At 41.5% G+C, this 26,206-nt stretch overlaps 1 protein-coding gene across 1 annotated transcript in view; it reads left to right on the forward strand.

Annotated features, from left to right (window-relative positions):
* LOC113480583 (cytosolic phospholipase A2 epsilon-like) overlaps window positions 1-19,899 on the forward strand; it is a 34,188-nt gene extending 14,289 nt beyond the window's left edge. Inside the window, exons 3-20 of the mRNA XM_026849462.1 lie at window positions 988-1,124; window positions 4,736-4,867; window positions 5,948-5,988; window positions 6,435-6,477; window positions 7,219-7,282; window positions 7,809-7,972; window positions 8,811-8,903; window positions 9,409-9,446; window positions 10,152-10,287; window positions 11,051-11,187; window positions 11,671-11,893; window positions 12,459-12,573; window positions 13,115-13,252; window positions 16,281-16,388; window positions 17,451-17,645; window positions 17,965-18,131; window positions 19,282-19,468; window positions 19,691-19,899. Coding sequence (XP_026705263.1) covers window positions 988-1,124; window positions 4,736-4,867; window positions 5,948-5,988; window positions 6,435-6,477; window positions 7,219-7,282; window positions 7,809-7,972; window positions 8,811-8,903; window positions 9,409-9,446; window positions 10,152-10,287; window positions 11,051-11,187; window positions 11,671-11,893; window positions 12,459-12,573; window positions 13,115-13,252; window positions 16,281-16,388; window positions 17,451-17,645; window positions 17,965-18,131; window positions 19,282-19,468; window positions 19,691-19,899 — 2,327 coding nt within the window. The remainder of the gene's footprint in view (window positions 1-987; window positions 1,125-4,735; window positions 4,868-5,947; window positions 5,989-6,434; window positions 6,478-7,218; window positions 7,283-7,808; window positions 7,973-8,810; window positions 8,904-9,408; window positions 9,447-10,151; window positions 10,288-11,050; window positions 11,188-11,670; window positions 11,894-12,458; window positions 12,574-13,114; window positions 13,253-16,280; window positions 16,389-17,450; window positions 17,646-17,964; window positions 18,132-19,281; window positions 19,469-19,690) is intronic.
* Window positions 19,900-26,206: the final 6,307 nt, after the last annotated feature.

The following is a 26,206-nucleotide window of genomic DNA, read 5'->3' on the forward strand; positions in this document are numbered from 1 at the left end:
TGTGACATCAACTCTTATGCACTTAGGTGCAGATGCCCAGCACTGCTCCCTGCTAAAAGAAGCATCATCTTAGCAGTATCAGAGAAAATCCTAACCACCAAATACTCTACATACATCAGGTTAGCACACAAAAGGAAAGCTAGTTTCACAGACATACAAATACCCAACATGCCTCTCACCCAAAAACTGTGGCAGTCCCTGAGTTTGACAACTCATCAAACCCTGCAGCAGTGCCTGGCATTGCTGTGCTCATCTGGCCAGGAGGCTGTTTGCCCTAGACTGGGGCTGGGGCTGGTTCCTGGGAGCCAACCCCAAAGTAGCCCCCCTGTACTATGAGGATTTAATGCCTTACTTGTAGCTAATTGTGCAACCTTGTGTTACATTAACACCTTTCTCAGAAATTAGAAGTTTCTTCACTATCAAGGCTCAGAGTTTAGATCAGTAAGATAAAAGTGCATTGATATTTGTTCATGGTGAAGGGATGTGATTGCATGTTGGGTGAGACAGTTGGCTCGTTATATGGAATGGGCTACAGCTACCTGGGGGCAGCAGGCCAGAGGGGGGGAAGATCCTTCATACCCAGACCTTCTTCAGCTCTTCTGTTCCCCTCTCAACAGCAAAGGACAAATATAGACCCTTGTCTAGATGCTCAAAGAGTTAAAAGGTTCTCCTAAAATGTAAACCTTTTTCTCCTCCGTCACAGAATTCTGTTGATTTGTGACAAATGGCACATACCAATAATGGGTTTTGTTAAATAAAACTAACTCTGCATATTTTTTTCTTGTCTTTTGAATCTCCATTATTGACCAGAGCTCCCACCTGCAGGAGGGAACAAATAGTAGTGAGTGCTATTGAATAAGTACCTGTAAAAAAAGTAATGGAAATAATATCTCCTTTTTGTATCTTGATGTCTATACAGTGCTGTAAGGCTATGCTCTCAGATATTTATAGTAATTTGATAGTTACAATACATCTTTTCAAATACAGCTAGTCAAACTGATTGCTATGTAAGCCTGTCCTTGCCCACTGCTTCCCCTGAGACTGTCCGGACCAAAACTGTGAAGAACTGCAAAGATCCAGTGTGGAATGAAACATTTTCCTTCAGGATCCAGAGCCAAGTAAAAGTAAGATGCAGATTGAACTTTTTTTTTTTTCTCTTTTGGGGCACAGATCTCATTGTGTGATCAATATGTAGGGTACCATAAAAATAAATGTGTGAGTGACTAAAAGGATATAGGTAAGGGGATATGGAGTAGCATGCAGCAGCAAAATTGTTATTTTCTGATATGTAAAAGATAGCCAGGATATTTCACAACTATTCATATAATGTTCTACCACTTTCCACTTTTTTTTTTTTTTTAATCATCACTTTTCAAGATTAAGGGTGAGAATTTCAAAGTAAATTGAACTGCATAAAAGACATGTTGGAGCTAAGTAGTGGAAGCATCACAATGCTGTACTTTTTTACTATTCCTTTGGAACAACCTACAGTAGGAAACCCCACAAAATAACAGTTAAAATTTGCAAAAGAGGACCAGCTGAGTTTTACCATGATGCTAAATATTAGAGTTTAAGAAGATTTGCAAGTTTCACTATCCACTCCCTCCAAAAGACAGCATCATCAGAGTCTAGGAGTCCACATAGATCAGTGGTAGACCAAGTAAACCAAGCTTGCTTCACATCTGGGGCAATTAAACTCTTCTTGGGAGCTCTCACCTTTCGTTTCCTAGTGCTGGGTACTGGTGTCAGAGCAGGACAACATTTTTGCCAAGTGCCAAGTCAGAAGGCCAGTCTCCCAGATCTCTTGAGCATTGATAAACTTTTCCAAAAGATCATTAAGAATAGCTCAAAGTGTAGCTCCACCACAGGGTCTCCATTGAATAATTCCTCTTGCCTTTGTCTGCAGAAATTGCCCATGGTACAAGTTCTCAAGCTTCCTTCCGCAGAGTTATGTGGTACTGGTCCTGTTTGGTACAGCTTTTGGCTTTAACACATCTGCCCATCTGTGGCCAAACCCAGTGCTTTCCCTGCAGACCTAAACAAATTCTGACTTCTTTCAAAACACCAGTGGCGCACAATTCACTGAGTCCTGCAGGTTTATCAGTGAAGTGAAAGGCAAGGGACAAACACTGCAGCATGGGAAAAAGCGCGCACTGATCTGCAATTCTTGCACTAGAACACCTGCTCCTTGCGATGGTTTGGGGCTGACAGGTCTTTCGAAACTGATACCACACTTTACAGCTGAAAAAAATATCTTGGCTACAGGAAGCTGCTTGAACTAGTCCTTCATGGATTAGTATTTAGGAAGACCTTACATTTACTTTGCAGTGTTTGCAGCAGGAGACAAAACACATGGCATTAGCTGCAGTAATTTTCAGTGTCTGGTAACAGCAGCATGGGGGTGGTTGCTGTAGCTTCAGTGTGAGCTCCCCAGTGTGTCCTGGAGATTGGTGACAACTAAAGCATTCTAGCACGTCTGTCAGTGCTGTCTTGCTGCTGTCTGGGCTCAACAGGCCAAGTTAAGGCTCTCACAGATTTCTCTGCATGCACTGCAATTGCTCTGCTCATTACTTTCCAAGCAGAGGCAAAGTCTGCTGCTCTGGTTATTTTCTCCTTGCCTGTCTTGTGTATCATTGACGTACTCACCTTCCTAAATCACGGGAGCCAGAGCTCAGTAAAATTGTATCATACACTGTCACTGTGGAAGAGAAAAACTTGTTTGGTTATGTCAGACTGGTTCCCATCTGCAATGGGAGTGTTTACTGAAATGCATCTGTTTTGATGAGCACCTGACAAAGCACAATTGGCTAGGAAGGGCTTCCTGGGCTGGTGCTGTGGGCAGTGCTCCCCCAGCTCAGGATGGCCACCCTGCCTGGACCTTGTGGCACACAGCCCTGCCAAGGGCTGGCCCTGCTCGGTGCCTGGCTCCCAGCAATGCTGCCCTCATATCCTTTGTCAGGAGCAGATAGAAATGGTGAAATGCCCAGAGAGCCCTGGCTGTTAGATAGAAATGGTGAAATGCCCAGAGAGCCCTGGCTGTTTCCCTCACGGCATCCCAGTGGTGCAGACAGAGATCTCCCTTAGCCTGCCAGCAGCCTGTGCATGCCCCTCCTGGCTAGCTGGGAGTAACTGAGGGACTTCAAATCAGTCAATCACTAATAAAATAAGTCAGCCATTTTAGCTAAATAAGGATGGTCTGTTGCAGTATCACAGCCAGGAAAACTGATCCGGTCTTCAGTGTAAGCCTGCCCTCTACACACTGCGAACTATTGCTTTTAAGCACATCCCCTCCATCACTTTCCATAATCCTTTACAGGCTATTTATGGCTGGCCTGTAAACCGAGTTGCTGTGGCTGCTTCTCTCTGCCTCTTCTCAGTATGTGTCTCTTAGTAAGAATGGTTGGCAGGAACCCACCGCTGACCCTGCCAGTTCTCAAAAGAATTGTTTTTCTGGCTGAAGCAGTGTGATGATGCATTTATGTTTATGGTCTTGAAGGGCGGCAGCTTTTCTGTCTTCTGCCAGCAAACTGCAAACTCAGGTTCACTCCAGCTTGCTGTCTCTCACTTGCTGGTCTCTTAAAGGAATGATAGATGTCAAAATTGAATGCTAGGATTCTGGATCATCTTCCTTTCAGTATATTTGTATATTCAGTCACTTATCAGATTTAGTTATGGACCTTCCTGTGATTCATTATGAACTTTTAAGGCAAAGAAGCTCATGTGCTCACTCTTTTTTGAGCATGTGTTTGTTTGTGAGACCATGTGCTGTGTGTCTTTAATAAGCATTGAACCTCTTAGCAAACTTTGGTTAAATCTGATGGATAAGTAAGAATCTCTGAGATAAGGTCCCTGTAATTTACATGAAAAAGAGATGCTGAATATATGGAGAGAGGCCTGAATTATTTCCCCACTGAGAAAACAGCCGTTAGTGTTAATTTTCTCAGCACTCTGGGAGGCACCCCTGAGCCAGCCTATGTGCACCTATCAACCAGGCACAGCCGGGGCTGTTAACCCCAAACTGGCAGGTGACAGAGGAGGGAGAGGAAGAGATTTGTGCAGTGGGAGGAAGGAACAGGAGGTTGAGAGGTGTAGGATATAATCCGATGGAAATAGGCCTTTGTTCTGCTGCTTTCTGTGCATTTTGTCACCAATTTTAAAAAGATGTATCAGTTTCTGTAGATTCTATGGTAATTATCTTCACGTCATCTGTTTAATAATTTACTGGATATAATTATGCAACTGTGCAGGAGTTATATGGCACCTCCTTAATGCATTTTAATTACTGCTTATATCCAAGGAGGTGGTTTTTTTTTTTTTTTTTTTTTTTTTTTGTTTGTTTGTTTTGTTTGTTTGTTTTGTTTGTTTGTTTGTTTGTTTTTTCACCAATAGTAATAAAGCCCTGACTGCAAGATGGTTTCCTAAAATTCAGGGAAAAGTGGTGACCTCAAACCAAATTAGAGGTCAGACATGTTTTTTTTAATGTGGGAGCTACATATTCAGTGATTCTACTAGTCTTTGTCACTTAAATTACTCTGCAGGGGAAATTCATCAACAAACCCAACTATGTTAGGTTCAGAATATCTTTCTTCAGCTCTGTGTGGATGAAAAGGTGGTGCATGCTCTCTCACTTCTCCCCTTCCTTTCTCTGCTTTCCTTAACATGCTGAGTACGTCATGTTGTGCATCCATAAGGTCTCAAAATAGAGATGTTCCTAATTCTGTATGTCTGTTCACAGAATATTCTTGAGCTGAAAGTCTATGATGAAAATGCAATCACTAAAGATGACCTCCTCTTCACTGTCCTCTTTGATGTTGCTAGAATCCAGCTCGGAGAAACTGTTCACTTGACTTTTCAGCTAAATCCGAAGGTGAGGAATAAAACTGCTTTGGCCACAGGAAAGAAATATATTTTTGTTATTACCTCCTAAATTACTGCTTGTAAAGCAGTTACAGGTGGGAGGTTTCTTTCCTATTGGCTTGCCACTTCATATATCCTGTAAATTACCTTCCAAACCTTGTTCAGCAAAGTGGACAAGTTTTACCTCCCTACCTTGCACATACCCCTGAAGGTTTTTGCTAGCCCCTCAAGACTCTTAGCAGGGTTTTTCTGAGAGCAGAGTTCCCTTTTTTTTTCCTTTTTATTGATTCTTCCTCAAATAGGTTTTATTGGAGATAAAAGACTTCATCACCATTGCACAGTTTCTCTGTTAGAATTTCTTTTCATGGGACCAGCACTTGTGTGTTTGGGCACAGTCTGGCACAGAAGTTGGAGGACTCACTTAAAAGCTGATACTCTGCCCTGTAATTCTTTTGTGCATACCTGAGTATACGACAATGATCCATGCTGAGGTGATAAAACCCATTGCTGTAACAATGCCTGAATGCATACGTGATGACTTCAACATGGGATCTGAATGTCTGAGTTGGATATGTTTGTAGATATGCTGTTTCACTGACTTTTCTTATAGGGTATGTATTGGTATTCAGCTCTATGGGGATATCAGCAGGCAGTCTGTATTGATTTGTCTGGTAACTGGTCACTGTATTGTCCATATTATAGGTGTCCTTTTGAATTGAGAATGCCCTCTGCTATCCAACAGTTTCAGTCTTCTGATAATGTTATCCAGAAAAAGCCAAAGCTTTAAAGAGTTTTAAGCCACCAATTATTACAGGTTTAGGACTGGGGATTGCCTATGTGACCATTTTACTCTGCCTTATCATTGAATGGACAAAGGCAGTCAGCCTGGGTACTGATGGTTAACGAAGGAGGTAAAATACTTATCAAAATCACTTTAACTTGATCGTTTTCACCCATCCGAGCATACCCTAGAGCAGGAGGGAAATTTGATTTTTAAGAGCTGTTTCAGGAGCCAGAATAATCATTGACAACCATCGTTAGTGAGAAATAAAATTAATTCAAATGCTTATAATGAATGAATCTTTTACAGACACAAGAAATGCTGGAGGTTGAGTTTGCATCAGAGAGCATGTGAGTAAAACCCATAAGGGACTGAAGAATGGTACTTTACAAAACCAAGCAGTCAAACACGTTAGCATTTGGCATAATATAGTTTAAAATGCTCAGCATCACAGTGACAGCTGATCTTTATCAAGTTATTTGCATATTGGCTAAAACACTGTGTTCCTTATCTACCAAGAATCACGCTGGATACAATTTATCCCATTATTTGCTGGAAGAGGGAGGAGGATAATAAGAACTGTAGCCACTGTGCTTATTACGACTACTGTTTGCCATTATCATTAAAGAAAAAAATGAGTTACATTTCAGATATCTCCCAAAGCTAAAAATCAGTGACATATTTGAGACAATGCTGGACAAGGCAAACTTTAAGAAATTTGTTATTCCTTGGTGTTCAATTAAGGACATATTTAGGTCATATTAGTTCTGACTGCATTTTTTTCTCTCTCTTTCAGTCCAGTACCTCCTGAAAAGCTTGTCACTAACGGTGTATTAGTGGTAATTTTAAACTATTTCTCTTCCATGGTTTTTTTTCATGCTAGTGATGGGAATGGTGAAATTGGCAGGTGCCCCAACACCTCACTGCTGCAGGGCTGGAGGGGAGGGAGATGGGGGGGGTTGGACACTGGCAGTCATCTTGTTGTGCTACTCCCTGTGGGGGGATGTATAAGGAAAGAGTGAACACAGTCACTGGGGATACCCAGAGACCTGTCCATCACCCCCAGCTGATAGCAAGCCTCCTGACAAAGCCTGAAGTGCTCTTTCATTGCCTCTGTGTCATTCCCTCTGGGGACTTCTCCTGAGACCCCCTCACAGCCATCCTGTTTCCCCACCTCCATAGAATGATGTGGAAGTTGCTTTCTTGACTGCCCCTAACTCAGTTCAGAGGATGTTGCACTCGGCTGTCCAACTTCACCAAAGCATGGCTGCAAGAACAACCCTGTAATTGAGTCAAGCCATCAGTCCACCCTCGGGAGGGCTCAGCACACTCCCATTCCCTCCCCTGTTGTTTCCTCTCACTTCCCGACCCCAGCCCTGTAGAGGGCCCACAGCACCACAGCCATTCTTCTTTTCACCTGAAACCTGGCACACCTTCAGAGTGCCAAGGTCTTTCTCTTATCAGCCTAACACAGAGTGGACATTTTTGCAGACCCCAGGGACCCAGGTACCAGGTAGCAGTGAAGTGACTCAGACATAGCATGTTTTGTATACTTAAGTCTTATCGTTCATCCCTGCTAGTCTCGTGAAATTTCCTGTTTGGAAGTCCTGGTGGACAATAGACGGATGAAGAAAGAACCTTCAGGTTAGACTTTAAACTAGAAAGAAAAATTCTTATTTTATAGTAAACTGAAAATGTATATTTTTTTTTTTTTGTCATTTTCTTATCTGGTAATTTTCCTAGTTTTAGAGCACACAAACTGGATGATTAGGAGTATATACAGTATCCAACAATTATAGTGTGTCTGTGCTAACTAACTATAAAAACTGGACTTTGAAATTAGAGTGAATGATTAGAGTGATAATGAATCTTATTGGTGCTGTAAAATAGAAATAAAAATATATTTCTATCTCAGTGATTTACATTTTGACTGATTTGCCTGTATATCTGAATTTTTAAAACAGCTACTGCTCTTTTATAAGGTCTTTGTTTCCTTTTTCTTTCCTTCTTCCTGTAATCTTCCCTGGTTGGATGAATAGAGTCTGGGAGCTTTTAAGCATTTTTGAGTGTTTTGTATATAATAATGACAACTTCTGAATGACCATTTGATGTTCTATTTCTAATATCACAGTCATTAACTTCTCTGTATACTTCTCATACTTTTTTTTAGAAAAAGACTTCTTGTTTTCAGTGAAGGGATCCTACGAAGAGAGCCAGACCCTGTCACTGGGCTCCTCCTGGCAACCAGTGGAGCCTCTGAACTTCCATTACATCAAGTACAACCTGTCAGAGCTATGTGTGGGTCTGGCAGAGAAGAAACCTCATTTCTCTTTGGTATGTGATCATTGGCCAGCAGGGACAGGGAAGGGATCTGACCCCTATACTCAGCACTGGTGGGGCCGCACCTCGATTCCTGTGTTCAGTTTTGGGCCCCTCACTCCAAAAAGGGCATTGAATGACTCGAGCGTGTCCAGGGAAGGGCAACGGAGCTGGTGCAGGGTCTGGAGCACAGGTCGTACGGGGAGCGGCTGAGGGAACTGGGGGGGTTTAGTCTGGAGAAGAGGAGGCTGAAGGGAGACCTCATCGCCCTCTACAGCTCCCTGAAAGGAGGGTGCAGAGAGCTGGGGATGAGTCTCTTTAACCAAGTAACAAGCAATAGGACAAGAGCTAATGGCCTCAAGTTGCTCCAGGGAAGGTTTAGACTGGATATCAGGAAGCATTTCTTTACAGAATGGGTTGTTGTGTGTTGGAATGGGCTGCCCAGGGAGGTGGTGGAGTCCCCATCCCTGGAGGGGTTTGAGTAGAGTTGACACAGTGCTGAGGGATCTGGTGTAGTTGGGAACTGTCAATGTTAAGTTAATGTTGGACTGGATGATCTTCAAGGTCTTTTCCAACCTAGATGATTCTATGATTAGCTTGAGTGAGCATAGTACACTCGCAGTTTTCCATACTTGACTGAGGGGAATGGAAAGAATTTGTATTTTTAATTAAAAGCCATCTTTTGTGATCTTCTGCTCTGGAAGAGCACTGTACCTCCTAAGACACCCAAATACTAGATGCCAACTTAGAAACTGTGGGACAGTGACCCCATTTTAAAAAAAAAAAAGTTAGTTACAGTGCTTTTTGTGGTATATACATTACATATTTTTCTACATTATCGTTTATTTTCCAGTGTACTTCAGGTGAAGAGAAAAAAGATTGCCATATGTCCCTCACCATTCCCCTGGATTCACTTCCCTTTAAGGAGAAAGTAACAGTAGCAAAGGTGATTGATACCAACTTTTTAGAATAAATGTGAAGCTATGGACCACGGATCAGTGAGCAAGAGTTAATTATATCAGTCTGAACTAGGGGTTTACCTAGTGCCCTCGCATTCCTAACAGAGAGTTATGGACCTCTACATTTTCATATAAATTGATTAGAACCAAACCCCACAGCCAAACGTTTGACAGAGGGATTTCTGTGACTGGGGATTTTCTGACAGCTGGGGGACTAACACAGAACAAATGCAAATGATGAGGCAAGGTGGGGCATGATGGCAGAAGTGGTGCTGGTTTTTACTGTATACTGCTCTTTGTATCTTTATTATAAAACTAAAACTAAAAATAAAATGGACTTGGAGAAGTTTTTAAAATGGAATAGATTTTCTGATAGTTATGGCTTTGTGGCTTCAGTATGGTTCTTAGAAAAAATGAAGGGCTTCAAAGCTGACTTAAAGGAAAGGATATAAAATCATCTCCAGTGCTTATATTGTGGGGTTTTTTTTCTAGGATGAAACAATCAATTTAAATGTGAAGTCAAGTGACTGGTAAGAAATTTGGGTTTTGGGTTTTGTGGATGTGAAAAAGAGATGCTGCCCAACTTTTTTGCCTTCTTACCTTATTCTGTAACTAAGGGAGAAAGTATTGAGTCAATGATTATATTTACCCCTATTTACCCCATGTTAGTTAATAATATTCACTTTTTGGACATGGGTAACTGTGCTGGGTGAAATTTCCTGTTATGCTGCTATGCAGGAGTTCATTTTGGATGGGGAGAATAACCTTTTCTGGCTGCAAAATCCATGGAGCTATGAGTTTAGAAAAATATGTGTTTATACCTCACTTTCCTTACTTGTAAAGAATCCAGAGTGTTTATATTTATAAAATCTGGAGGTCTTCAGGCAACAAATCCTAAATATTCCACTGTTCATGTTATCTGTATATGGATTGCATGTTATTTTAGACACTTCTTGAAAAGCAGTGTAGCAATAAACAATATTTCTGGGGGTTTTTTGGTTTGGAGTTTGTTTTTGTGATTTGGTTATTTTGGTTTGGGGTTTGGATTTATTTTTTTTTTTTTTTTTCAGTAAGCTTTTCTCTACCTTGCTTATACCATCTGTGATGTGCTTTTGTGGGGCTGCAATAGCAGTTTTTCTAAGCTTAATAGTAGAATTTGTGACTTGTAAGCATGGGTCCAGACATCAATTGTAAGTGATCATGCACATCCTAATCAACCCTGGGCTTTGTTTGAGGTCAAGAAACTTAGATGTTCGCTTGGAGTTTGATCTGTGTACGGAGGAGAAAAATTTCCTACAGAAACGGAGGAAGTTTGTGGCTTCTGCTCTGAAAAAAGCACTTCATTTAGAGCAAGACCTTCAAGACCATGAGGTATGGGGGGCATCACAGAGACTGGATCATGCTGTGTAACAGGAATGTGTTATACTTGTAGCCATTCCCGTATTGTTCCTTACCCAGCTCTAATGTATCCCCGTGCCCCTTGTAAAGCATCCAGAAATATTTAGCTGAAACAACGAGAGCGCATGGGCAGTATCAAACCCAATCGCTACACATTTGCTCAGAAAACAGAATGCCATAAATGGGCATTTTTTCCTTGTCTTATTTATTTTTCATCTGTGAATTATAGACCTGTAACTTGTCTTCCTGTAACACAATTTAGATTTCCATGCGATTAGGCTTTGTGGTTCATCACTGCAATTATATACTCTAGGTACTTTATAGGAAAAGTAATCTAGTCATTATACTTACAAGAGAGGATGAGTTTTGCTTGTTCTCACAATAGAGCTCTCATGAGATGATGTTCTGCTGAGGAAAATGCAGTCTAACATTGAAATGCTTTGAAACAACAAGTTTTGAGCTGTTTTGGTAAGCCAGCATGTAAAAATTTAGAATAAAAATTGTTTAATTTTGATTTTAAAAGTAAAAATTAACTAATTACCAAATTTTAAAAAAAATATGTGGGTTATTATTTTTTTTTTTTTCTGTGCAAAATACCAGGTTTTAATCTTTTTCTCCCCTGCTTAGGGAAATGGTGAAATGTTGGAATTTCGCGTGGGACAGAAATGCTGCAATTTACTCAGCTCTAATCACATGTACAGTTAAACTAAGTTCCTGCTTGCTGATGTTGAAACAGGTACCAGTTGTAGCAGTCATGACAACAGGAGGTGGCACCCGGGCGCTGACATCTTTGTTAGGCAACCTGCTGGGTCTTCAGAAGCTGGGTCTCTTAGATGCTGTTTCATACATCACTGGGTCATCTGGTTCGACATGGTAAGGAGATCCTGAGCAAATACATCATTTGTCACCTCCATAATCTGCTGTGTGAGAGATTTATTCTCTTTGTTTTGGTAAAGACAGGTGTACTGCTTCAGTCTCAAGCTTTTTTTATTGCTGCATTAAGAACACATCACCTGAGCCAGTGTATGGCCTAGGTGCTGCTTACAAGAAATAACATTTTCCTTGACCCTTTGTTTCATCTCTAGGATCTTTCCTAGTGAGTGGCCCTGGTGCAAATCACAGCCTTGGGCATAAACCTACATAATGCAGAGGGACTTTTTGCAAGTCCTCAGGTTTCACTAGTGATTTGAGGGAGTCCTCTAAACCAAACAAATCTTTTCTCTCCAATAAAAAACTGAGCCCAAAAGATGTTTTTAATGAACCTCAGCTAGTTCATTTGATGTGGTCCTTAAATCCAAGTCTAAAAAGTGAGAGCATCTCAAGCATATGACAACATACTTCCTTTCTTTTCCCCAGGGCTTTGTCACATTTGTATCAGAGTGCTGACTGGTCACACAAGGATCTGTCCAAACCAATTGGTGAAGTCCGCAGACACATGACCAAGTGCAAGTTAAGCTGCTTTTCACTGGAGAGCTTGAAGTATTATGACAAGGAGCTAAAACTGCGGAAGCAAGAGGGATACCAGATCTCTAGTGTTGATTTCTGGGGGCTTCTGCTGGAAAAGGCATTGAGTGATGGGGTAGTGTGTCTATGTTTTCCTTAACACCTCCTGAATACTGTTGTACGGAAAGTGAAGCTTCGGGGACAGATGCTAGCCTGAGCTCATACCAGCATTATCCCACAGATGATTTCTGCTGACTGACAAAGGGGATTTATCCCCATGTATTTCTCAGCATATAATTAACAGCCCAGGGGTATTCTGTAGAGCAGAAAACCTGTCTCCTCCTCCCAGTATGAGTATCTGAGCACCTAACAGCAGAGTCCTGCTCTTGGTTTTTTTTGCTCCGTTCCTCCCTCTGAGAACTTAAATAATTCATGTGAAGTGGATGCATTTACTGGGAAGAACAAGAGGCCGTTATATCACAGTGTCCTACAGTTCACCTGTAATTTAATAAGTTTATGTGGATGTGTAAATGTTTAGATCACTCCTTGGTTAAAAAAATGTCTGAATGCAAAACGAGTGGAGAGAATTAGAAAATGAAGACGGAAAAAGGTTTTTATTTTGCTGTAATCTTGCAAGCCCATATACCATGCCAAGAAGGTCCCTTGGTTTTGCTCTTTCTCTGTTTCTGGTCAATTCACAGAAAAACAACCACAGACTCTCAGATGAGCGACAGGCATTGAGTCAGGGTCAGAATCCCCTACCTATCTACATGATCCTCAACATCAAGGAAGACTACAGCCTTTCTGAGTTCAAAGGTGATGGCTAAACTGAGCTGTATCTGGACTCAGTTGGTATTCAAATGATCTGCATTATCAGTTCCTTCACGTTCTGCAATCCCTTGCACTGCTGAACCATAGCATTCATAAACAGTTCCTTTTCCACCTTAACTTCCTCTTCCTCTTTCATTTCTAGACTTTGTGCCTAGGGTCTGTGAGGAACCCATCTTCTATGGGGCAGGAGAAATCCGGGGGAGGTGCTTAAGGACAGCCAAGGTACTCACAAGCCTTAGCTCCACATACAGGGTAATTAAAGGCTGACCCCCTTTTGGTATAAACTTCACTTATATCCTATCTGGAGGGGTTCATTGGAAAGTTCTGAATGACCAGGTCTGGGATATGTTACTGAGTGAGTGGCTGAAACCAGCTGAATGAGAACTCCTTACCCTGAGGAAAGCCAGTGTGTGATCACCTGGCTGATAGGTTTTGTCCTTCAGCTGTTCCTTGTCACTTCAGAGCCCTTCCTGCAGGGAGGTAAGAATAGGATTAACCTTTAAAAGTTCATTTTGTGCCTCTGCAGAATGGGTGGAGTTCACCCCTTATGAGGTCGGGTTCTTAAAATACGGCGCCTTCATTCGTGCAGAGGATTTTGGCAGTGAGTTCTTCATGGGTCGCCTGATGAAGAAGCTTCCTGAATCCCGCATCTGTTTCATGAAAGGTGATATGCTCTATTGCTAAAATTTGAATTGCATAAAAATGTACTTTAAAAAAAAATATAATGCAGACCCTGCATATTGCAACCAGTGTCCTACATGGAGGACAGAAGCAGAGTATACAACACGTTGTTCTCACCTCTGCCTGAATTCCTGAGACACTGGAGATGAGCTAAAAGATACTTAGAGGAGATTTCAAATAACACTATTCACTGTTGCTTTTGTCTTGAATGGTAACTGTCATGCCTAAAGTTTCAGGGCTGCTTAAAGGGATTAGGTTTGTTTTGAACCCATCAGCGGCAGAATTCCACATGGAAAATACTTGTATTTTGAAAGTGGAATCTTAAAACCAAATTTGTCTATGAATGTCGTGATTTTATAACATAAAGCAATGTTGTTACTGAGTTTGTTATAAAACATGGCAATTTTGAGTAGTTTTCTGAACTGTTACTGATATTTTTACAAGTTTAATTCTATTCTAAATCCTTTCTAATTTTACTAGCATGATTAAATTAATGAGTTTCGTCATCCTTATTTCAGTAAAGTGGGTAGTTCCCAGTAATGCATCAAAGACAGCTTTGCAGTTTTTATGCAATTCTTGTTTTAATTTTGCGTAATGGTAGAACCATCTACCACATCATTTTGTACACTGGTTCTCTGGGGCGAAGCTGTCTGCAGAAAAGTCCATCTGCTCTTACACCCTGAACAACAGATATGTTACATGTAAAGAAGCGTGACGCACAACAGGAAACCAAAGATGCCACTAAGAAAGGGTTTACTTAGGAACTGAAAAATCCACATCACCAGCAACACCATGTGGTTTTCCTTATTTGATGTGCAGGGAAGTTGTACGCCCCAATGTATGATGCAGGAGGAGTCCAGAGTCATACTGGCATGATCACAAAAGAATAGCTGGGCATGAGGAACAGAAGATTATGCTTAACCACACAGATCCTAAATCTCAGAGCTTTAATGGCTATGCTTAGAGCTCTTAGTGGTGACATGGGTTAAGAAAAGACGTGACTGAGAGAAAAGACTTAGAAGGTAACACAGGATCCAAGAGTATAGATAGGTCTGAAAAGGGGAGGAGAAATTCATGGAAGGTAGTCCCTCTAGTGGCTCGGAAACACAGTAGTTCAGATGCAGCCACCAGCACTAGAAGTACCAAATCCAGAACCTGGAGATGCTGGAGAGTGCTCTGGAGAAGAGAACCCTTTATTCTTTCCATTTTTTTTTTTTTTTTTATTCTTCCATTAAGCACTCTATGCTCACTGCGAGAGATAGGAGGTAGATCACAGAGCTGGGTGGGACTACCGACCCTTCCGAGAACATCGTGCCTCCGTTGCAGTTGCACAACGACGGTGGTGTAGCATGTTCATACCCGCGGTGGCCAGGTAGCAAGTACACCCAGCACATCCAGTCTGGCTGAGCTCTGTTCTCACCCTCAGCACGGGAGTTAGGCTGCTGACCCCCCAGCCAATAGGTGTATCTTTAGAAATAACGAGTGGAGAGTTAAAGCAATGTTGCCATCTAGTGATACAATATGTAATGCCCTCTTGGGTTGTACTACTAGTTACAGCATGATACCTTCAGGATAAAAGCAAGGTGTCATTTGCAGGGAGAGGTAAGGGGTTTTTATAAGAGCAATAGCTAGCGCTGGAAAGATTGGATGAGCTTATGGGGATACAGAAGAAAGGCTGGCGCGCATACAAACTTATCTGCTATTTTCAACTCTGTCAGCCTAGTAAAAGATACCAGCTCTCCTCATAGTTCTTACTTCAGTAAATACAGGTACCATGAAAATTCAGTGCAAGAGGTTAGGGAAAAATTGCCATGTAATTACAGCCAAGTTCTGGGGCGACAATAGTGTTTGGAAGATAACAAAATGCATGAGCAGTGTGTAACTCTGGGAACTTGGGAAGCCAGAAGAGTTATGGAGTGAGAAGGCACCAAATGAAGACAGGAGAAACAAGAGGAGTTGCCTTCTCACAGGCCTGGACAGAAGTTTCTGTCCAGCAGAGAGATGAGGTTGTGTTGATGGAAACTGGCCAGTAATTATGTGCAAATGAACTCTGGTTGCCAGCTAAGTGTAGAGCCAGGGAGCCCCTATCTGATGACTTAATTATGTTTTTCTAATGTTTCTCAAGCAAGTCACATCCTTATGGAGACTTCCTGTGAAGCAGAAGACCCTTGACTCTTGTCCCACTCCACAAACAAGCCAGGTTTAAAAGGGAATTGTATTTCTGTTACTGATTTATGGAATGCATAATTATTGTATTGTCCATTTCAAATTATTGCATCCTTTGTGATGTATGGCTTTTGCAAAGCTTGCACTGGTAGACGCTTTCAAGGCAAAGCTCAGCACTGTCTTCTCTGGCAGAGTCCTTCTCAGGGCCGTGGCAGAGCTGTGGAGGAAGAAACACCTTTCAAGATCCAAGAGGCTTTTGGAGATTTCTATACTGGGAAGACATTTTTAGATGTTCTTTTAAGTGGGAGGGCAAAAGTGGAAAAAGGACTATTGGGATAAGAATAACAAGGAGAAGGAGAGGATTCTCACGCAAAAGAACTTGTGACAAGAAATCTTACAAGGGACAGCAAAGATGCCTTGTTTTAGAGGACTACCCTGCAAACTATCCCAAACTGTGCTTTAAACAGTTGAATCGTGGCTGTTCAGGAGCAGCCTCCAAACCTTTAACTGAGTGTATGGTTGTATATGACATACTTTGTAGACTGAACCCTAATTTTATGGGAAATAGCATGGTTTTACTCTCTGATGACAGCTGCTGATAGGACAGAAAATGTTGGCTTGCAGTGTATCGGCAACAGCTGCATGTGACAATGAATATTTAGGTTCCTCTTTGAGGACAGAATGTGAGTTGCCGCAAGAGAACTTTGTACAGCTTTGGTGAGAGTTTGGAAATCCTGAGGCTTTCTGATAAGCCTTACAAAGCTGAAACGTTATTTTTTTTAGAAGGGATTTTTTTCCATTAAAACGTTTCCAAAGCAGTTTCCATGTTCTCTACCATTGCACAGGCCTGTGGAGCAATGTCTTTTCCTACAACCTGCTGGATGCCTGGCATTCGTCGGACCCAACAGAACGGCACTCACTGAGGTGTACCCAACACAGGACTGTTGATGTTGGTAGGTTATGTTTTGGTTTCTACTTTACCTGTTGTCTTACAAATATTTAAATGACTGTTACATTCAGATGCATATAGTGTGAAATCTTTGTGAAAGCTTTTAAAATCTTAAAACTGAGGCCAAAACTGCACTGCTGTTTTTTGATTTTGGTTTTGGTGGTGTTTTGTTTTGTTTTGTTTCCCAGAGGTGTCATGTTTCCAGTGTTATCTAATTAGGTTTCCTCTCTGAAGTCATTCATGGAAACATTATATCCCTTAGTCTCTCTTGGACTGGATTTATGCAAGTCATGATTTGCTACCAAATATAAAACTACTGAAGTTTTCTATCAAATCATCTTTGCCAGCAGCCTTTCAGTGAACCTACACGCTGTAACAAACATCTCAGTGCTGTGTTCTTTGTCTCCTTGAGCAAATAGTTCTTTTCATATGTTGTTGTTGTTGAAGACTTGGATATATCTATTACATGGAATTTCATTTCAATTTTCTTTGATCTTGTTGTAAAACTGTGTTCTCTTTGGAGATGTTGATTTTCCTTCCTGTGTTCAAATGTGGTTCGAAAGTTTGGTTTATGGGCTTTTCATCACTTTCTCCATGGTTGCAGAACCCAAGCTCAATAAATGCTTGTGATAGAAAGTCCTTGGCCCTCTTTCCCAATCTCATGAGGTGCCATTTAGCACAGCTCTTTGTCTCTGTTCTTTTCTGAGTGTCTCCTGGCAGCATTTTTTTTTTCAAAGCCTTTATATACTAATTTTGAAAGAAACTGGTCCAGATTCTCAGCCTACCCTGACCTTCACACAGGGAACCCACCTATGACTTCTATCAAGCAGTAGATCTTTATTTCCAGCTTTAGGAAGTTTGTTGCTGCTCTGACTTTGTTTTTCACAGAATATCTTTTACTGAAAATTGATTTTCTTCTTCCTGCTTTGACACTGATTTGACTGTATCTTGCTACGTCTTATTAGAACCTTCTTTCCTCTAGGTAATACTAGATGCCTTTTGGTATTTTAAGTATTGCAAAGAACTGTATCAAAACAACAACTTTTTCATTTCCTCTGCCCTTCAGAAGGAAATGAGCCTTCCCCACCAGCCAGGAGCCATGAGTTGGAGACTTACTTAGTCACCCCTGAATGTGGCATCATGGGCATCATTCGGCAGGTCCTGACTGAGCGGGTGATGGTTTCAAAGTTCTACAACTTCCTGAAGGGGTTCCAGGTGCACAATGAATACCTCCAGAGCAAAAGCTTCTCTATATGGAAAGGTAAACATCCATGAATATTATTTTTTTTCTGCTTAGATGGCTGGTGTTCTAATCAGCATCAAGAAGTCCCTTGATTCCAGGGAAGGCCAACTACTGCTAATGGGAATGAAAAGAAGCATGTGAAGTGAAGGAGCTCTGTCTTTTTACCTTGGACAGGTCTTTCTTTTCTGTATCAAGGCTGAGCTTCCATAGTGTGATAGGGTCTTGGAAAACAAAAGTAATGGGGAGACAAGAGGAATATTTTCCTCCCTTGTTAACCAAACAACACATATATTACTTCTTCATTAAATCACTCATCATAACAAATATTTCCTTTTAGATACTGTACTAGAGAATTTCCCAAACCAGCTGACAGAAGCAGCAAAGTTCATGTGCCTGGCAGACACAGCGGGATATATCGATATCAGCTACCCACCACTCATGAGGCCAGAGAGGAAAGTGGATGTTGTCCTACACTTAAACTATTCTTCTGGATCACAGACATCGGTGCGATGACCACTTTATTTTCTTTGATAATGACTGCTGTCTTTTAGCCCTTTTAGCCCTTTTAAACTCCTAAGGAGTCAGCATAATTTATGTAGAAGAAACTGATTCTAGGAGAAAAGGATTCTTGGTGTACAGCTCCCATTTTGTAGATACCTAGGGCTCTTGGTGATGCTGGTATACCATGGCAAATCTCCTAAGGAAAACAGAAGTAGTATCAATTTTCTAAATCTTTTAATTAACACTCTGCCAGGTAAATGCTGTTTCCTAACCCTGTGTGCTCCTGGGATCTTGATATGGCTATCGAGGCTGCAATCTGTATGGAATGTTTCTCTGGAACTAGTACCACCACTGATGAACTCATTTTGTCTTGTGATATCCATCTAAAGATATCTACATGTAGTTGAATTAGAAGTAATTTGTCCAGTTGTTTTTAGAATAGTAACTGGATTTTTTTTTATGTTATGATTTGCCCTCTGATGCCATATTTACTGCTTCAGATACTAGCTAATAACCTGGTCTATAATTCATATTACTAGATATGGATAAAACAGAATTGCTTGAAGACTAAAATATTCATATGTGCTAACTAGATTCAGGAACAAAAATCCTATTTTCAGAAATGACTTAGACACCCACAAGATTAAATCAACATTTCAATCAAGATCATGTTTGCTCCCAAATGCCTACATCATTATTCACAACCATCTTAAGGCATCTAAGGCAGTTAGTCTTTTCAGTATTTCTTGCCAAGTCAACAAAACGCTTGTACCTTTGTGAATCTATTTAAAAACTGTACCATTTCAGATTCTTGTCAGTTCTGCTCATTCAGTAAGTTGCATGTTTCTGTGTCCTAAGCAGCTAGGCCAACCTTGCCCACAGCCATGAACATCTGAGTTATCTTGCAGATAAATGAAGAGAAGGAGGTAGAACAACAAACAGGAGTGGAAGATGGAGACTGGGTTGTGAACTGTTTTCTGTTAATAACTAGGACTTAATATCTCCTGCAAGAGACAAAGGCCAGAAGGAATACTGACAGCGAACTCTGCTCCTGGATCTTTGTGAAGGGCCTTTGATGGACATGTTGTGCATTAGGAAAAGTTATGGAGGTGGCAGAATTTCTGACCTTTTCTTTTGTTTGGTCTGAATGCAGCCTTTGGAGGAAGCCTCCAAGTACTTCCTAAAGCAGGGAATCCCATTTCCCAAAATCCATCTGAGTGAAGAAGAAAAGAAAAATTTAAAGGAGTGCTACATCTTTGAAGACCCAGAGACCCCAGAGGCACCGACAGTGGTGTTTTTCCCGCTGGTGAATGACACCTTCAGAAAATACAAAGAGCCTGGTAAGCCATAGGACAGAGATGGTCCTCCCACCACCTGGCTGCCCTTTGGCTGTGTTGGGATGGAGGACATGGCCTAGCATGGTCCCCTCCCTCCCCTGCTGTGGCTCCCATGGAAGAGCAATGCGTATGTCTGGGTTGTGAGGAGCAATGCTGTACCCCATCTGGAAAGCAGGATATGGGACCACATCTATACCCCATTGATGACCTTTCTTTATTTCTCAGGTGTGGAGCGCAGCGCTGCTGAGATGGCTCAGGGAAACGTGGATGTTTCCAGTGTTTTTTCCCCATACTGCTTAAACAGCTTTACCTATACAGAGGAGGAGTTTGACAAGCTGGTAGAACTGACCAGCTACAACATTCAGAACAACAAACATCTGATCCTTCAGGCTCTGAATTCAGCCATAGAGCAGAAACGACAGTGCAAAAAATAAATGCCGTCCTGAGTTTCAGAAAGATATCTGTATCTTTTTTTTTTTTTTTTTCTTCCCTGTAGAAAAATAGAGACCTGTTTGTGAATGAGCATGACACGCTTGGGAAAGTACAAAGATTTGTCTCAGCCTGTGGTTCTTCTCCACTATATGGTGATCCTAGATAAACAGATTGAACATTATAATGATTAGTCTTATACTATGTTTATGTTGGATTTCACTGCTCGTGAACATTTTTTTGCATATGCATTAAATCAAAGATTAGGAAATATGGGGCTTATTGACAAGCTTTTTAAATGCATGAATGTGGGACAGAAATACAAATTCTTTCAAAATTTACTATGCTAGTAGAAGTTGTATGTGTAGTGAAGACGAATGAGCCACAGATATTGAGATTATTTTAAATTTAGAGCAACAGAAAAATACATAATAAATGTGGACAATTTCAAAGAAAAAGAGAAAACTGTATTTTTCTATAGTGTCAGCAAGGAATTCTGTTAAAATAACATGCAAAAATAAACATAAGATATATCTGAGATTTTACATGGAAAATACAAATGTTCTATACTTCTGAATTTACAAGTTTTATTACATCAGCAATATTTAGATTTGGAAAACCCCTTGGAAGTGACCATTTCAAACCCTGTTGTGAGTCAGGATCAGCTCTTTTGGTGCATGTGTAAGTACCTAACCTGGAGTTGTGCTTTTCACTGAACACTCATGGTATTTAGAGGATCCAGCTCAGCATCCACGTCCCATTAATTTCAACAGGTTTGATAGTATTTTTTGTTATTACAGGATGGGATGCTGTGAGAATAAAAACATCAAAAACTAAGAGGCATTCAGATTTTGTAGTAAGAAGGCAAGCTAAGTGCTTTACACTGAGATTCATGAGTAATTCATAGGTAATTGCATAATTTTGTCAGTCCCTGACTGTATATAAACAACACATGCTCTATATAACTACTATAAATAGCACAAGGCAATTTGCTGAAACTGCTTATTTCTGAAATGAAGACCAAAATAATTATTTGTTTTATGAAGCATTTTAATAATGCAAATACTCTGTAAGCCTGTTTCATTGCAACAAAGATACTAATCTAAGAAAGGTATAATGCTTCAGTCAGTATCAGCTGCCCTTAATTACTTCAAATGTAAATGAAACGCAGTCGCTTGTCTGTGCTGAGGTAACATGTATTGGCAAACATAGAGCTATGAACAATGAATCATAGACAAAATAGAAAAGAAATCCTTAATTCAAAATGAAATGTGAACCTCTAAAAGTCTGAAAATTTCTTTTCCCTCTTGTTATCATCATCCGTCTCTCTTCAAGCATTCCTTCATACCTTGTCTTCCACTAGTCTTTGTCATCTGCAGTCTCCCATACTCACCTCTGATGACCTCAGTCCCCTCAGGGATGGTGTGTCCTTGCCCCAGCTGCTTTTCCAGGCCCTCACACCTCCATCTGATTTGCAGCCGTGGTTCAAACCTCCAGTGTGCTGAAATGGCTGTTTACTTGCTGGTGCTCATCAAGGGCTCCTCTCTTTGTGATCTCTGCTGCTGAGTCATGCAGTCCCTTTAGGCATTGCCTCTCCTCTCTCCCAGCTCTAACTCCCTCTCGACCTTCTCTGTTTATCATTATGGCAAACCCACTTAGGGTGACACATGCGTTTGCTTCTCCTACATGCACAACTTCCAGCAGGGGTTTCAGGCATCTTCAGGAGCTGCAAATGGAGTTCCCACTCCTGCCATCAGAGTCTTTTGATGACACCAGATTTCAAGAACCATGCCTCTCTCTTCCCATCCTTGTCTTTAACTATGCCCCTTTGCTTCTCTTGCTGTGTGTTTGTTGGTTTAACAGAGGGAAGCCCCATTTATTCCCAGTGTGCCACTAAGGCATGCTCTGCTGTACCTGCCCGGGCCTGAGCCCATCCCAGCAGTCTGGCCAGGCCCAGACGATAGCTCCTAGTGGTGCTTTCGGTATGGGTAAAGCTCTTGGACAAGAACTGGATCTTCTTATCAATTCTCCCCTTGCAATCCTCAAACATCCATGACTTTCTTCTTTCAGATACGCCCACAGCCACATGAGTCCTTGCTGTTACCCAGAAAATGCCTAAATGTCCTGCGTTGCTGTAGACCCTGAAAAAGGTCTAACTTAATCCTGCATCCAGCCATCTTTTTTCTGGGGCACTGGGAGCCTTCACCTGGAGATAAGTAGCAGCCACATAAGTAATGCTCTTGAGTTGAGGGGAAGGGCACCAGCCCCATCATGACACCTACAGTTGGTTTCCTCCTCTCGGAGACATTGTAGAGGTGTCTCCAGGTGCCTGTTCCTCAACAATGGCCTTGTTCTCCTGCATCCCATCTACTCAGCACTCCTGTTCCATGTTTAATAGAGGTGATTTGTTTGTGATTTAGGGGGTTGCTTAATTTGTCAGGCTCACCTTGCTTTTTATCATTAAAATTATTAATTAATTGCACAGAACACTTGCAGAGGATCCTGGTTGTCAGTTCTTGCAGGCCAGTGTGGAGGCTTTGTGTGGCTTTGTCTTCTGGCAACTTTTGTTCTGGTTTAGCTGCTAATGGGGTATGTTTCCCATGCTCAGCCTCTGGGCTGTACTGAGGCATTGAAAGAATGTAGGTAACAGCTACAGATGTGGGCATTTAAAAGACCTTTTGGTTCTGCAGGTTGGGAGTGTCCCTTTTTACAGGGAATAGGAGTAATTTCATGGAATTATCCCTTCAAGGGAGGAAGTAAACTGGGGGGGGAGAAGCACTGCAAAAATCCAGGCCCATGCTCTATCTATCACAGTGTGAGCACCGACAGGAGTTAGCACGATTTTTCCTAAATGTTTTAAAAGACAGAAATCTTGATAGCTGTGGTAATAGGAGCTACAAACACTAACACGGTGACCTCCTTAATTGTAATTAATATGTTCTGCATCTTTTCTGTGTCTGGCTTTTCCTTCTTACCTATTCATTATCTGTAGGTAAGTGAAGGGATTAGCATGCAATTGCACCTTTGCCCCAGCCCTTCTGATTATCACAAAGGTGTAAAGACTGGGCAGCTCAGCGAGGTGAGTCAGCCAGCAGGAACCTAAGGAAAGCGGTAGTGGGATTTTTTTTTAACCCCTTGTGAGGCATGTGACAGTCCTGTCAGCTGAGTGCTGCTGAGGAAGCAGAAACTAATGGAATGGTTGGCAGCACCATTTTACACTGTAGCCCCAAGAGTGATCAAACAAAAGATTATTGCAGTCCAAGTGAAGTGAGCTGTTTTCTTGTGAGACTACAGGTTGCGCCACATGAATGATGGGAATTGTGTCTGCCACAGCAGATACAGGAGAACGTGGGTGGTAGAACAGGACTCAGTGCTTCTGACAAACCCTGTGCCAAAACCTGTTCATAGCCCTTTTGTGTATGTGCAATATCCCACTCTCTTACTAGAGTGATAAAGCTGCAGAGAAGTCCATCAGAGCCTCATTTCCAGCAGGGCTGGTTTCCTCATGCCCTGATCATGGTATGCTGGTCAACAGGTCGCAATGGGTGAGAGTTGTGTGTCTTTCATGCTATTGAACTTTTGTACCTTTGAGCTCCTCCTGAAAGTCTGTCCCTTGCAGGGTTCCCACTGGACCCCAGTTCACCTGTAGCATTCATAAAGCACTTACCCTATTACTTCAGCTATTCATATCAAAACTCTGGTATGTCTTGTCATGTCTCCAGTTTCTTCCTCCTTGGGTTCTGAGGTCTTCTTGGCACTCCCCTCAACCCACTATTGCTTATCCACTTTCCTCCATGCAGTTTGGTGTGACACCCAGGTGTAACAGCCTGATCCCAGCTGCCCTAACACTTGTAGTATTCATGCTCATTACAAATATGACCAAACCTCCATCACTCAGACTTGAAGCTTCTGGAGGTACCATTTCAGTATGGAGAATATATGTAAGACAAAGGGGAAAGATTAAGAAAAGAGATAGTGTGAAAAGTAAGGGAGGGAGGAAGGGGAGAAAGAAAATTTTTATCATGCCCAAATAAAAGTGAAAATGAAACAGGACAAAGGAAGGCAAATGGGTATTTTGGAAAGCCAAGAAGTCAATAGGAAAGAAGAGGTGGCAGGGAATGGAAAGAAGAAAAGAGAGAGGAAATCAGAAACAAAAGGGTAGTGGAGACAAGTATTTAAAATGAGCTAAAGGTATATCCCTCCTCTTCAAAGCAGTCTTGATAGGCTGTTCCCTTAAAACGAATAGCATGTAAAAATCCCTAATCCAGAAACCATGATGACATTAAACCCTACTGCTGAGATTCTGACCTCTCTGGGTTTACAGATGCCTGACATGCATGCTGTGAGTGCTTTCTAGCTCCCAGTAGTCCCTCAGCCCCTAGCAGTACAACTTTTCCTGTCAGCTTTCTCTCTCTCAGCTAATAATCTGTAAATTAGTTGTAAATATATGAAATGTTTTCTCAACTCCTATTTCCTTTCTTCTGCTGAGGTAATGGAGCATCCTTAGAGGCTGATAACTATCAGGTAAGGAGCAGCAAGTTTCTACATATTAACATGCACTTTTAAATCTTGAGCAATTGACAATTGTTTCTTTAATTTTGCAATTTCTGTTACTCAGATGGCTGACATCTGAAATTGTTCCAACCAGTCTTGAAAGTAAGCCATGCTCCAAGTTTCTCCTTGAGCTGCTGTTGTTTTGGTTTGATATCTACTTTGTAAACATGAGGTAGTTTATTTCCGAGATTTAAGAGATGATATGATATCCCAGAATTTATTACAGATTAAATGTTTTGGTCCCATGTGCGGAACAGTATTCAGAAAATCCTTTGTAGATCCTTAACAAATACCTTTTCTGGTCACTCTTAAGCTCTGGTCCATGACTGCTGCTTGTGCAGGAGGTAATTGCTTGTAACCTGCAGCTGGTCTGGGATGTGGGAGGAAGCACCGTACTGGTCATACTGCCCTCATGCTGGTTTCCAGCTCGTGAGGAGATGCTGAACTTGCATGTAGTCTGCAGAAATGTGGAGAGCGAACAGTGATTCAGAAAACTTTGGGAACCACTCTTCTAGTTTACTGCACTCCTGGGAAACCTTCTCCAAGTACAGAAAATGTCTCACAGTGAGACAACTCCAGGCACAGAGGACGTTCTCAGTGTATGGGTAACCACTGAGGACTGTACATTTGTAACATGCATAAAATCTGAGAGAGTTAATAAAATGAAGCATAAATCTCCACTTCAATTAGGCTGCTCTAAGACTGCTATGGTAAGTGCTGGGCTTTATCCAGTGTATCACAACTGTAACAGGAAATAAACATAGACAGGCATTTAGCTGTGAGCACAGTGATGTAAAAAGTCATTAATGATCCCTGTCTCTCCACTGGGAAAGTAATACCTGTCAGTATCAGAGCTGTGTACTAGTTATATCGTAGATGCATACAAACGCTGATGCATATATGTAATGGATATATTTTCTCAGTATGATCATCATGTCCTAACAGAAATATATGCCAGTACTTTTAAACTCTTTGGTTAAAGACTTGCTTTAAAATTAATTTCCCCAAAGATTCCTTGTTACCTGTGACAGGGATAAGATGACAGACATCAGTAGTGCCCCTGCCTCCTGTGAGTTTCCTCTCCTGCTCCACATCTCCTTCCTTCACTAACTGCACAAGTCATGGTGTAGGACACCGCTCTTCCTGTGGGAAGAGGACAAATCCAAGCCAGAATGCCCATCTGACTCTGCTCTCCAATGCTGTTTTTTATATAGCAGTACCTATATATGTAGACCTACATTCAGAGCTATGAACAGTGGTCACAGCCAGTCTTTGTGTTTCAGCTTGCCAGAATAACCCCAGGCTCATTTTGCCTGGCCTGTTCGAAGGCTAGGCAAGCATATACAGTTGCAAGGCAGTTAAGGGGAGGCTGGCCATCAGCAGTTTTGGTCCAGTCCAAGACTGTGATAAAAGAAATCATGAAGCTATATTTAAACATGTTGAAAAAATGTAAGTTTGTTAGGGAGCTCCATTTCTCCACAGCCTGTCTCTACAGTCAGATGTAACACAGGTACCTTTGCCAAGTGACTGATGCTTCTACAAACTGGCTTGCAGTGTGAATAAGAAACTTAAGTATTAGAGGGAGTACGAGGTCTAGCAAGCACTAAAGGACGAGAGTAGTGTGCTGTTTGCTGCCAGGGCAACTACAGTTAGATCTTTGAAGCAGATGGGTTATTTTGTTTCATCTATGCTTGAAGTACTTAAATATGAAATGTAAAGAAATAAAATAATTCCACTTGCAGCCTCTGCTTTTCATTC

This window comes from Athene cunicularia (genome assembly GCF_003259725.1).
Source record: "Athene cunicularia isolate RWA chromosome 5 unlocalized genomic scaffold, athCun1 chr5_part1, whole genome shotgun sequence".
In the NCBI taxonomy this organism is placed as follows: domain Eukaryota; kingdom Metazoa; phylum Chordata; class Aves; order Strigiformes; family Strigidae; genus Athene; species Athene cunicularia.